Source organism: Carcharhinus amblyrhynchos, chromosome 35, assembly GCF_965287045.1.
Source record: "Carcharhinus amblyrhynchos chromosome 35, sCarAmb.v2.hapA, whole genome shotgun sequence".
Taxonomy (NCBI): domain Eukaryota; kingdom Metazoa; phylum Chordata; class Chondrichthyes; order Carcharhiniformes; family Carcharhinidae; genus Carcharhinus; species Carcharhinus amblyrhynchos.
In genome coordinates, this window is record NC_137358.1 from 4,295,029 (window position 1) to 4,308,976 (window position 13,948).

General features: G+C 46.3%; 1 protein-coding gene across 1 annotated transcript; it reads left to right on the forward strand.

Moving 5' to 3' along the window:
• Positions 1-7,558: 7,558 nt before the first annotated feature.
• On the forward strand, positions 7,559-13,948 carry LOC145361780 (ferritin heavy chain, oocyte isoform-like). Its single transcript, XM_080217748.1, has 4 exons — positions 7,559-7,660; positions 10,822-10,968; positions 12,839-12,964; positions 13,796-13,948. Exons 1-4 carry the CDS (start codon positions 7,559-7,561, stop codon positions 13,946-13,948), a joined length of 528 nt encoding a protein of 175 aa, XP_080073874.1.

Here is a 13,948-nt window from a genome sequence, read left to right on the forward strand (position 1 = left end):
CACCCATCTTATCCATGTAACTATCTAAATGCTTTTCAAAAGACAAAATTGTACCCGCCTCTACTACGACCTCTGGCAGCTCGTTCCAGACACTCACCACCCTCTGTGTGAAAAAATTGCCCCTCTGGACACTTTTGTATCTCTCCCCTCTCACCTTAAATCAATGCCCTCTCATTTTGGGAAGAGATATTGACTATCCAGCTGATCTGTGCCTCACCTAGGCTCTATCCCCATAACCCCATGTATTTACCCTGCTAATCCCCCTGACATTCAATTAAGCACAGCCAATCCAGCTAACCTGCACGTCTTTGGACTGTGGGAGGAAACTGGAGCGCCCGGAGGAAACCCATGCAGACGCCGAGAGAACGTCCACACACAGACAGTGACCCAGGGCTGGAATTGAGCCCGGATCCTTGGCGCTGTGAGGCAGCAGTGCTAACCAATATTATTAATTACAGCTGCTGTGAAGATCTCATCCCGAGTCGACTGGCCTGGCTGAATTATCCAACCAGAGTTACATCTCCTCTGCAACACCATCTTTTGCACATGGTAGCCAGACAGAAGAAGCTGAAAAGGATTTGGACATGACCCGCGGATAGTTCCGGTGTGTGAATCAGAAGATAGTGGGAATAGTTGGATCTATTAGGACATAAAAACAAGGGGGCCAGGAGTTCCGTTGCAAGACTGCTGAAGCAGAAACACAGATTACATAAGAACATAAGAAATAGGAGCAGGAGTAGGCCATCTAGCCCTTCGAGCCTGCCCCGCCATTCAATAAGATCATGGCTGATCTGAAGTGGATCAGTTCCACTTTCCCGCTTTCTCCTCATAACCCTTAATCCCCTTGCCTACCAAAAACCTATCTACCCATGTCTTAAATATATTTAGCGAGGCAGCCTCCACCACTTCAACAGGCAGAGAATTCCAGAGATTCACCACCCTTTGAGTGAAGAAGTTCCTCCTCAACTCTGTTCTAAACTGTGCCCCCACCCCCTTATCTTGAGGCTGTGCCCTCTAGCCCTGCTATCCTTTCTAAGCGGGAAGAATCTCTCTACCTCTACCCTATCCATCTCCTTCATTATCTTATACGTCTCGAAAAGATCCCCCCTCATCCTTCTAAACTCCAACGAGTACAGACCCAGTCTATTTAGTCTCTCTTCATAGGCCAACCCCCTCATCTCCATCTTCCTAGTCCAACCCCCTCATCTCCCCTCATTGTGTGTAGCTACACAAAGGAATCTTTACATTTGCTGTGATTGGGGCATAGCCTATTCTCATTTTGTAGGCCGTGTTGGCACTTGTGAAAACTTGACTTTTCTTTCAAAAGTTAATTAGATGAAAGCGATGTCTAAAAGCATCAAATATTGTGTGAGAAGGGAATGGGCAGGGCCACTGCCCAGAGGCACGTGCAATTAACTGTTCACTCATTTCAACATTGCTTAAGGAAAATTCACTGACATAATTTAGGTTAAAAAGGAAATATTGCGACCCCTTCCGTGCACCAGATGTTCGGAAGGATTTGAAGGCCTGAGAGAGGAAAGATTCATGAGAATGAGATATTGGGAACCCATCCTATCTGGTTGTATCACAGCCTGGTGCCTGCTCTGCCCAAGACTGCAAGAAGCTACAAAGGGCCATGAATGTAGCCCAATCCATCTCGCAAACCAGCCTCCCATCCATTGACCCTGTCTACACTTCCCGCTGCCTCTGCAAAGCAGCCAGCATAATCAAGGACCACACGCACCCCGGACTTTAGCCTTTCCACCAGTTTATTTATTAATCACAAATAAGCTTACATTGACACTGCAATGAAGTTACTGTGAAATTCTCCTAGCCACCACACTCAAACGACACCTAACCAGCACATCTTTCAGACTGTGGGAGGACACCAGAACAACCGGAAGAAACCCACACAGATACAGGGAGAATGTGCAGACTCCACACAGATAGTGACCCAAGCCAGGAGTCAAACCCAGGTCCCTGGCACTGTGAGGCAGCAGTGCTAACCGCTGTACCACTGTGCCACCCCTTGTTACAGTCATAGTTAGGGCGTAGAGAAAGATCAACTTAGCGCAAGGTAGATCAAAGACAGTGACCCAAGCCAGGAATTGAACCTGGGATACTGGCTACACTTCCCGCTGCCTTGGAAAAGCAGCCAGCATAATTAAGGACTCCATGCACCCTGGACCATCTTGTTCCATTGGGAAAAAGGTACAAAAGACTGGTCACGTACCAACTCAAGAACAGCTTCTTCCCTGTTGCCGTCAGACTTTTGAATGGACCTACCCCACGTTAAGTTGATCCTTCTCTACACCCTCGCTATGATTGTCACACTACATTCTGCACCCTCTCCTTTTCTTCTCTATGAACGGTATGCTCTGTATAGTGCGCAAGAAACAATACTTTTCACTTTACGTTAATACATGTGACAATAATAAATCAAATCAAAAATTGAAAGATTTCCTTCAGAAAAGGTCGAGAGGAGATTGGATAGAAATATTCAAAATCAATAAGAATCTGGACAGAGAGGAACTCTTCCCATTGGGAGCAGGATCCAGAGTTAGCGAGCACAGGATTAAAGTGACTGTCAAAAGAAGCAATAGAGAACAAGGTAAAATCCATCTGCACAGTGAGTGGTTAGGATTCAGAGTGTATTGCCTGAGAGTGTGGAGGAGGCAGGTACATAGAATCCCTATAATGCAGAAGGAGGCCATTCGGCCCATCGAGTCTACACCGACCACAATCCCACCCAGACCCTATCCCCGTTATTTACCCCGCTAACCCTCTGACACTAAAGGACAATTTAGTACAGTCTAACAACCTAACCCGCACGTCTTTGGAGTGTGGGAGGAAACTGGAACACCTGGAGGAAACCCATGCAGACATGGGGAGAATGTGCAAACTCCGCACAGAGACCCAAGGCTGGAATTGAACCCGGGTCCCTGGTGCTGTGAGGCAGCAGTGCTAATCACTGTGCCACCGTGCCACCCAAGGTGTTCCATGGGGAATTTGATCATTACCTGAGAAGGAAAGATTTGCTGGGCTACAGGGCAAGTGTAGGGGAGCAGCAAGAGATGACTGATGTGGAGTGTTTGAGGACACTGGGTGTGTACTCGATGGACTTTAATAGGATGAGGAGGGGAATCTCATGGAAACTTACAGAACACTGGAAGGTCTGGATAGAGTGGATGTGGGGAAGATGCTTCCATTAGTCGGTGAGACTGGGATCCGAGGGCACAGCCCCAGAATAAAGGGACAACCCTTTAGAACAGAGATAAGGAAGAATTTCTTCAGCCAGGGGGTGGTGAATCTGTGGAACTCTTTGCCACAGAGGAGGCCGGGTCACTGAGTGTCTTTAAGGCGGAGATGAATAGGTTCTTGATTGGTAAGGGGGATCAAAAGTTATGGGAAAAAGGTGGGAGAATGGGGCTGAGAAACTTATCAGCCATGATTGAATGGCGGAGCTGACTCGATGGGTCGAATGGTCTAATTATGCTGCTAAATCTTATGATCATATGGTCTAATTGAGACCAATGGCCAAATGGCCTTCCCTATTCCATGATAGAACAAAAAAACTGTTTGAGTTAATAGAGAATTTTGATTAGTGTTTGAGTAATGTATTAAAGATTTGAACTCAAATTCAGGAAATAATTTACTCAAAACTGTAGGGATTTTTTTCTGAGCTTTCCCCTTGCTGTTCCTCTGGACTCTCCCTAACTCTGCACTGTTCCTGCACCCGTGCTAATAGAATACTGGGTAATAGAGCCAAAACAGAAAGCAGTGATCAAAGTCTACTTGTTGACCTCACTTGTGTACCAGCCATGCTGCCTGACTGAACAAAAATCCCCAACTCTTCTCAGGGACCGAATCCCTCTATTCCCATCCTATTCATGGATTTGTCAAGACGCCCCTTAAAAGTCACTAACGTATCTGCTTCCACTGCCTCCCCTGGCAACGAGTTCCAGGCACCCACCACCCTCTGTGTAAAAAACTTGCCCTTTGCATCTTAAATCGGTGCCCCCCTAGTAATTGACTCTTCCACCCTGGACTATCCACTCTGTCCATGCCCCTCATAATTTTGTAGACATCTATCAAGTCGCCCCTTAACCTCCGTTGTCCCAGTGAGACTAAACCAAGTTTCTCCAACCTCTCCTCATAGCTAATGCCCTCTGTACCAGGCAAAATCCTGGTAAATCTTTTCTGTACCCTCTCCAAAGTCTCCACATCTTTCTGGCAGGGTGGTGACCAGAATTGAACACTGTATTCCAAGTGCAGCCTAACTAAGGTTCTATATATAAGATTCAATGCTACTGGCCAATATTCAAGATGCAGAAAGGTGCCATGAGGCTGATTCTAATCCCTGGAGAGAATCATACAGCGCAGAAGAGGCCCTTTGGCCCATCGAGTCTGGACCAACATTTGAGAGACACCTGACCTCTCACCTAATCCCATTTACCAACACTTGGCCCATAGCCCTGAATGTTATGACGCGCCGAAGTGCTCATCCAGGTACTTTTTAAAGGATTTGAGGCAACCCACCTCTCCCTCATGCTAACCTTGATATCCTTCAGGATGAAGCAGTTGATTCTGAAACCTCATCAGCTTGGCAGCATAATCCTGCTCCTCATGTTAGAATGTAACAGGTGACAACTTTGTATTTGATGTAATGTGACCAGTGGTAACAAGCTGACCCTGTAAACCATGGAACCAATGATGTGATGGTTAGTTGACTCACTATAAATAAGAACCTGTTTGGAATTGTGGGGCGCTGGATTGGCCCAGGGTGAGGCCCGAAGTAATGAAGTTTCTTTATTAAATCCTTTCTTTGATTTATAAGTAAGTTTTGTTGTATTTTTATTGTCTGCCTTTGAAGAGTTTCTTCCAAGGAAACACCGCAAACGACTGCTCCAGATAAAAGTTTGGCAAAATTTCTCAAAGCAACATCATCCCAGTCGAAGTAGTAAGACTGAAACAGAGAAGAAAAGCGAGTGACGGCAGGATTCAGAGCACCCTCACTACCCATGGTGCGCGTCACCCCCACACAGACATACCCCATCCTTCTGTCACCATCGCTGTTGCCTACCATTCACTACCTAACACGATTGAGAACATCACAGGGACCTGGGCCCATCAATATGCTAACCCACAACATCTCCCCAGGGCAAATGAAAATGGCAAAGTGTCAGCTGTGCATCAGTGGATAGCCCTCTTCCCTGATTCAGAGGGTTATGGGTTAACACAGTGGTTAGCACTGCTGCCTCACAGCACCAGGGATCAGGGTTCGATTTTGACCTCGGCCATTGTCTGTGTGGAGTTTGCACATTCTAACCGTATCTGCGTGGGTTTCCTCCGGGCGCTCCGGTTTCCTCCCACACTTCGAAGGCGTGTAGGTCAGGGTGGATTGGCCAGGCTAAATTGCCCCTTGGTGTCCAAAGATATGTAGGTTAAGAGGGGTAAATATGCAGGGTTACAGGGTAAGCCTGGTTAGGAGATGGTGCATGCCCGATGGGCCAAATGGCCTCCTTCTGCACTGTAGGGATCCTGTGATTCCCCTAACTGCAGAAAATGACCTAGCATTAATTTAAAATGCTAGATTAGGTCCAGGGGACACAGTTTCCAACTGGTAAAAGGAAAATGTTGGACATTTTCATCCACGGAATCGATCTCTTGGTGGAGTCAGAGGGACAGAAACCCCCAAACACCCTTAATTACTAATGATGTGGGACAATGGCGGGCGAAGGGCTGGAGTTTAAGATCTTCCTGATCAGTAAAGCAAAGGTCTTTGTTGTCTGGGATTATCTTAATCTTGATGTGGAGATGCCAGCGTTGGACTGGGGTAAACACAGAAAAAAGTCTCACAACCGCAGGTTAAAGTCCAACAGGCTTATTTGATAGTAAACTTTCAGAAATAGTGTCCCTTCGTCAGGTGTGTTCGTCAGAACCTTCCACACACCTGACGGAGGAATAGTGTTTCTGAAAGTTTGTGGGTTTACTATCGAATAAACTGGTTGGACTTTAACCTGCGGTTGTGAGACTTTTTACTATATTATCTTGATCTGCCAGTGGATAAACATTGGTCAGGTTAGCATGATATTCCTGTGTCCACTCCTTAGGTCATGGCGTTCACTCAGTTAATAAAAACTGGTCGCTATAGAAACTAGAAGCAGGACTAGTCCATTTGGGCCTTCGAGCCTGCTCCGCCAATCATTATGATCATAGCATAGCATCAAATTCAATATCCTAATCCCCCTTCCCCCCCCATATCCCTCGATCCCTTTAGTCCAAAGAGCGATATCTAATTCCTTCTTGAAATCACACAACATTTTGGCCTTTCTGTGGGAGTGAATTCCACACATTCACCACCCTCTGGGTGAAGAAATTTCTCCTCACCTCAGTCCTAAAAGGTTTACCCCTTATCCTCAAACTATGACCCCCCCCCCCCCCCACTTCTGGACTCCCCCCACCATCAGGAACATTCTTTCCAAACCTTAGAATCATGCAGGGCAGAAGGAGGCCCTTCAGCCCATCGAGTCTGCACCGACCATAATCTCATCCAGACCCCATGCATTTACCTTATCTAATCCCCCTAACACTAAGGAGCAATTTAGCATGGCCAATCCACCTAACCTGCACATCCTTGGACTGTGGCGGGGAACTGAAGCACCCGGAGGAAGCCCACGCAGACACGGGGAGAATGTGCAAACTCCACACAGACAGTGACCCAAGCTGGAAATTGAACCCGGGTCCCTGGTGCCGTGAGGCAGCAGTGGTAACCACTGTACCACCCAATGTCTAATCTATCTAAACAAAGGACAAAGAAAATTACAGCACAAGAACAGGCCCTCCGGCCCTCCAAGCCTGCACCGACCATGCTAAGTGTCTGAACTTGAACCCCGTACCTCTCCTGGGGACCATATCGCTCTATTCTCATCCTATTCATGTATTTGTCAAGACGACCCTTAAAAGTCACAATCGTATCTGCTTCCACTACTCCCCCCAGCAGCGAGTTCCCTGTGTAAAAAAAAACCTTGTGGAAAGTCCTGTTAGAGTTTTATAAGTTTCCCCTTTCACTCTTCTAAGCTCCAATGAATATAATTAATCCTAACTGATTTAGTCAAACAACCGGATTTGTAAAGATGACTAACATAAGATCGCCACACCCAGCGTGTTGCTGAGTTCACCAGAATTCATTGTTAGTTGAATAGCTTAAAATAGGGAGAGAAGATTTTGATGCCAAGACGTCCGAGGCAATTAGACAGCGAGAGGTGGGCAGCCAGGCAGAAGAGCCAATCTTTGCAAAGCTTCACGCCGTTCGCCCCCGCCACCCATTCTGCCCTCCTGTCGACACCTGAGCCTAAGCAGCTGTCCCGTTGGTTGAAAGAGCAGCCACTCACAGTGCAGTTTGAAGTTAAAGAGCTAAGTTGTATAAATTCAGGTGTCCCCCCCCTCCCCAGACAGGTTTGCACACTGTTACCTCTGCAAGGCCTCTCCACAGCAGCTCCTTCTCGTCTCCTGTCAGCTCCTGCCGAACCCCGATTATTTTTACCCCGGCTTGGGCATGGACCATAACATGCGTCTGAACTACCACAAGGACTGTGAGGGTGCGGTGAATCGCATGATTAACATGGAGCTCTACTCTTCCTACGTCTACCTCTCCATGGTGAGTCTCTGAAAGCAAACCTCCTTAAGCTTGAAATTTGGGATGGCAGTGGTTAGCACTGCTGCCTCAAGGACCCAGGTTCGATTCCCAGCCTCAGGTCACTGGAGTTTGCAGTTCTCCTGGTGTCTGCGAGGATTTCCTCCACTTTCCTCCCGCAGTTTAGCTTATTTATTGGTATCACATATAGGCTTGCATTCACACTGCAATGAAGTTACTGTGAAAATCCCCTAGTCGCCACACTCCAATGCCGCTGGGTACACTGAGGGAGAATTTAGCACCCTAACCGGCATGTCTTTCGGACTGTGGGAGGAAAACCGGAGCACCCAGAGGAAACCCACACAGACATGGGGAGAATGTGCAGACTCCGCACAGACAGTGACCCAAGCTGGGAATCGAACCCATGTCCCTGGTGCTGTGAGGCAGCAGTGCTAACCACTGTGCTGTGCAAATCTGAAAGATGTGTGGGTTAGGTGGATTGGTCGTGCTAAATTCTCCCTCGGTGTACGTGAACAGGTGCTGGAGTGTGGCGACTAGGGGATTTTCACAGTAACTTCATTGCAGTGTTAATGTAAGCCTTACTTGTGACACTAATAAATAAACTTTAATTTGAACGGTGCTCTGGTTTACTCCCACACTCTGAAAGACGTCCTGGTTACGTGTATTGGCCGTGCTAAATTCTCCCTCAGTGTACCTGAACAGGCGCTGAGTGTGGAGACTAGGGGACTTTGTCAGTTTTGACAAAGGGTCATCTGGACTCAAAACATCAGCTCTTTTCTCTCCTTACTGATGCTGCCAGACCTGCTGAGATTATCCAGTATTTAGTCTTTTGGTTTCAGATTCCAGCATCACAATCATTTGCTTTTATTAATCCAGAAACTCAGCTAATGAGTTTATTTATGAATCCGAAAGATGTGCTGATTAGGTGCATTGTCCGTGCTAAATTCTCCCTCGGTGTATCCGAACAGGCGCAGAGCATGGCGACGAGGGGAGTTTCACAGTAACTTCATTGCAGTGTTAAGTTAAAGTTTATTTATCAGTGACAAGTAAGGTGTACATTAACACTGCAATGAAGTTACTGTGAAGTTCATCTAGTCACCACAATCCGGTGCCTTTTCAGGACAATCCACCCTAACCAGCACGTCTTTCAGGCTGTGGGAGGAAACCAGAGCACCCGGAGGAAACCCACGCAGACATGGGGAGAATGTGCAGACTCCACACAGACAGTGACCCAAACCGGGAATTGAACCCAGGTCCCTGGCACTGTGAGGCAGCAGTGCTAACCATTGTGCCACCCACTCTAGCTCTGTTGCCCTTAATTTACTGCTTAATGTATAGTTATGTAATCCACTGCTGACACTTAATGTAATGCTAATAAATAAATTTTAAACTTAATTCATGTGGGTATTTTGAAAAGTTTTCTTTTCCCTTAACGGAGTCGGTGGTGGCTTGTAGGAAACTTTCGTCAAGATTAAAGTTTGGGAAATAATTTTTTCCCTCTCCTGTTCATGTGGCGTCTCCAGATACCCCTCATTCAGTGGGATGAGAAAATCTGGGATTGGTTAAACCTGGAAGCCGACTTCCGAATCATCTTAGATGTTTTTAATGAGCGCAGGCTACATTCTTGGGCATGCCCTTTCATATTGTGGTAAACACCAGGGCGCTTCTGTTTAAATTAGCATTTAATGAATGTTATGAGTTTGCTTAATGGTCAAACCTCAATTTTGCAGATCTGAAGTGCTAAATCCAAAAAATGCATGTTGAGTGGATTGGCCGTACTAAGTTGCCCCTTCGTGTCCAAAGATGAGCAAGTTAGGGGGACACTAATGGTTAATTTAGCATGGCTAATCCAACTAACCCGCACATCTTTGGTCACCAAGGGGCAATTTAGCATGGCCAATCCACCTAACCTGCGCATCTTTGGACACTAAGGGGCAATTTAGCATGGCCAATCCACCTAACCCACACAAGTTTGGACACTAAGGGACAATTTAGCATGACCAATCCACCTAACCCACACAAGTTTGGACACTAAGGGACAATTTAGCATGCCCAATCCACCTAACCCACACATCTTTGGACACTAAGGGGCAATTTAGCATGCCCAATCCACCCTAACCTACACATGTTTGGACACTAAGGGGCAATTTAGCATGGCCAATCCACCTGTGCTGGTTAGGTGTCTGTGGTCTGGAGTCAAATGTAGGACAGACAGGGTAAGGACAGCAGATTTCCTTCCCTAAAGGGGACATTAGTGAAGCAGATGGGGTTTTCCAACAATCGACAATGGATTCAGGATCATCAGTGGATTCTTAATTCCAGATTGGAATTGGCGGGAGTCAAACCTAGGTCCCCAGATCATGAGCTGAGATTCTGGATTAATAGTCTCCTGATAATACCACTAGGCCATTGTGTCCCCATAAACTCAAGTGCAATGAGTGATGAATGGGGGCCTTTTAACTGATACTCATATACCATGATAAAAGAGGGTTTTACAGCCCCCTGCGTATCTTATTCTGGGAAGCATGTTGTGGTGACCGGCCCCTTTAAGGGACAATCATCTGAAAGGCTCACATGACCCAGGCTGACCAATCGGGAACCAAGCTGGGAGCTTCACTCCGATTTGTCTGGGCTTGCCCCGGCAGTGACATCCTAGAGTCACACCTGGAGGCATCGAATCTACGTTGTTATCTAGGGAGGCAATGGCCTAGTGGAATTATCGCTAGACTCTTAATCCAGGAACTCAGCTAATGTTCTGGGGGACCAGGGTTCGAATCCCGCCACAGCAGATGGTGGAATTTGAATTCAATAAAATGTATCTGGAATTAAGAATGTACTGATGACCCTGAAACCATTGTCATAAAAACCCATCTGGTTCATTAATGTCCCTTTAGGGAAGGAAATCGTCCATCCTTACCCAGTTTGGCCTAAATGTGATTCCAGAACCACAGCAATGTGGTTGACTCTCAACTGCCCCTCAAATGAATACTAAAAAACCCTGTAATTATTTGGTATTTGTTGCTAAACACCTATGGTTGTTCTCAGCTGGTGTTGTCAAGTTACCTCACAGATCATCTCACTTTGATAACACATTAGATTCATTTTCTGGTTAATTATCCCACGCCCCCGCCACCCCCCCCGCAACCCTGTCCACTGTTCTGCAGTCATATTACTTTGACCGAGGTGACGTTGCCCTGGACAACTTTATGAGGTTCTTCAAGAAGCTGTCAGAAAAGGAACGTGAACAAGCGGAGAAGCTGATGAGATTTCAGAACCAGCGTGGTGGCCAGATCAACCTCCAAGACATCAAGGTTAGTGCGTAAGAAACAGCCCTTCTGGGCGTGCCTTCGTTAGATGACGAACGTTGTGAACTTGCCACAAAAAGAGACATACGGTCGAAGTTTTTTGCCTTGCACTCATCAGGACCTACCAAATTTCAAAGGGAACAACCGCGCGAGGAAAGGGTGCTGATTGGTTGGTGATTAGACTCTGGTTAGCCGGGGTGTTGACATGGAGAACACACCAGGGAACAGTTAAACCCCAATTGCATTTAAATTTAAAAAAGGCACGTTGACTTCAATTAGTCGAGACGTTGTCATGAAGAATTCATCAGCGCACCATTGTCTCCAACCGTGCCCATGTTTAATCAAAAACGGCACAATGCCTGGACATATTCTTTCCGTTTGCAGAGGACAGAGCTCTGAATTTAAATATTGCATTGGCTACTGTTGCATCTGTCCTGTTGAGTCCTTGGTGAAAAGCTTTGACAGCACATCTCTTTTCTCAGCCCAATGGTCAAATTCCACACTACAAAGTGACTCGGAGTCTACTTACTTGCTTCGATAGTCAGAGTTTTCCATTCTGTCCTCCCCCTCCTCCCCCCACAGCAGTTACTTCGGTGATGGGGACAGATCACTGCTGGTGGGACCTTCTGGCCCGGGCGAAGTTAATGATCATTTGCGTTGCTCGCCGGCAGCGCTGTAACAACATAGAAACTAGAACAGGAGGAGGCCATTCGGCCCTTTGAGCCTGCTCCGCCATTCATTATAATCACGGCTGATCATCAAATTCAATATCCTGTTTCCCCCCTTCCCCCCATATCCCTCGATCCCTTTAACCCCAAGAGCTATATCTAATTTCTTCTTGAAACCACACAACATTTTGGCCCAACTACTTTATGCGGGAGTGAATTCCACACATTCACCACCCTCTGGGTGAAGAAATTTCTCCTCACCTCAAACACGGGGAGAAATTCGGCCTCGCCTAAGTGCTTCTTGAAAACATTCAATGTTTTGGCCTCAGCTGCTTTCTGTGGTAGCAAATTCCACAGGCTGACCACTCTCTGGGGGAAGAAATTTCTTCACATCTCTGTCCTAAATCATCTACCCTGTATCCTCAGACTGTGGCCCCTGGTTCTGGACACCCCTACCATCAGGAACATCCTTCTTGCGTCTACTGGTCCTTTCTTTATTCATCTGTGGGACATGGGTGTTGTTGGCTAGACCAGCATTCGTTGCCCATCCCTAATTGCCCAACTGAGAGTCAACCACATTGCTGTGGCTCTGGAGTCACATGTAGGCCAGGCCGGGTAAGGACGGCAGATTTCCTTCCTTAAAGGACATTAGTGAACCAGATAGTGAACTAATATCCTTAAAGGATATTAGTGAAAATTGACAATGGTTTCATGGTCATCAGTAGATTCTTAATTCCAGATATTTTTTATTGAGTTCAATTTCCACTCTCTGCTGTGGTGGGATTCGAACCCGGGTCCCCAGAACATTAGCTGAGTTTCTGGATTAATAGTCTAGCGATAATACCACTAGGCTATCGCCTCCCCTGTTAGAATTTAGTAGGTTTCTTTGAGATCTCCTCATATCCTTCCGAACTCCAGTGAATACAATCCTAACCGGCTCAATCTCTCCTTATGCATCCCCGGAATCAGCCTGATAAAACTTCACTGAGGTCCCTCTAGAGCAAGAACATCCTTCCTCAGATAAGGAGACTAAAACGGCACACGTTATTCCAGATGTGGCCTCACCAAGGCCCTGTGTAATTGTAGCGAAACATCCCTGCTCCTGTACTCGAATCCTCTTGCTATGAAGGCCAACCTACTATTTGCATTTTGTGCTCCCTTGTACGTATGTCTGACTATCAGTAACTGGGCTACACTTCACTCTGCAGAGACCAGAGCAAGATGACTGGGATAATGGGCTGCAGGCAATGCAGTGTGCTCTACAACTGGAGAAGAACATTAATCAAAGCCTGTTGGAGTTATACAAACTGTCCAAGGATAGATCTGACCCTCACGTAAGTGTTCAGAGAAAAATAAATCTAGGTATGTAGGGTTTTTGGGAATCCAACATGCATCGTGAGATACATTGGTCAAAAGATTTAGATTTATACCCTAAACTCATTTTGATTTGATTTATTATTGTCACATGTATAAGTATACAGTGAAAAGTATTGTTTCTTGCACGTTATACAGACAAAGAGAAGGAAAGGAGAGAGTGCAGAATGTACAGTTACAGTCACAGCTAGGGTGTGGAGAAAGATCAACTTAATGCAAGATAGGTCCATTCAGAAATCTGATGGCAGCAGAGAAGCAGGCACCATATCCCCATAACCTCATGTATTTATCCCAGCTAGTGCCCCTGACACTAAGGGACAAAATAGCATGGCCAATCCACCTAACAATGAACTACAAAAGGTCGTGAATGTAGCCCAATCCATCACACAAACCAACCTTCTATCCATTGACTCTGACTAACACTTCCTGCAAACAGCCAGCATAATTAAGGATCCCACACACACCGGACATTCTCTCTTCCACCTTCTTCCTTCGGGAAAAAGATACAAAAATCTGAGGTCACGTACCAACTGACTCAAGAACAGCTTCTTCCCTGCTGCTGTCAGACTTTTGAATGGACCTACCTCGCATTAAGTTGCTCTTTCTCTACACCCTAACTATGACTGTGACACTACATTCTGCACTCTCTCCTTTCCTTCTCTGTGAACGGTATGCTTTGTCTGTGTAGCGTGCAAGAAACAATACTTTTCACTGTATGTTAATACATGTGACAATAATAAATCAAATCAGATCAAATCAATGTTCTGACCGATGTTTTTGTTTACTTCCAGTTGTGTGACTTCCTGGAGATGCACTACTTGGACAAACAAGTCAAGACAATCAAGAAACTTGGGGACCACGTCACTAACTTGCACCGCCTGGGTGCCCCCCAGAATGGCACAGCTGAATACCTGTTCAACAAGCACACCTTGGGAGCAGAGTAG

Bases quoted from the DNA above. Each gene is read 5' to 3' on its own strand.
- LOC145361780 (XM_080217748.1), top strand. From the start codon at position 7,559: ATGGACCATAACATGCGTCTGAACTACCACAAGGACTGTGAGGGTGCG. The intron at 7,661-10,821 runs GTGAGTCTCTGA...ACTGTTCTGCAG, and splicing joins CCTACGTCTACCTCTCCATG to TCATATTACTTTGACCGAGG. The intron at 12,965-13,795 runs GTAAGTGTTCAG...GTTTACTTCCAG, and splicing joins AGGATAGATCTGACCCTCAC to TTGTGTGACTTCCTGGAGAT.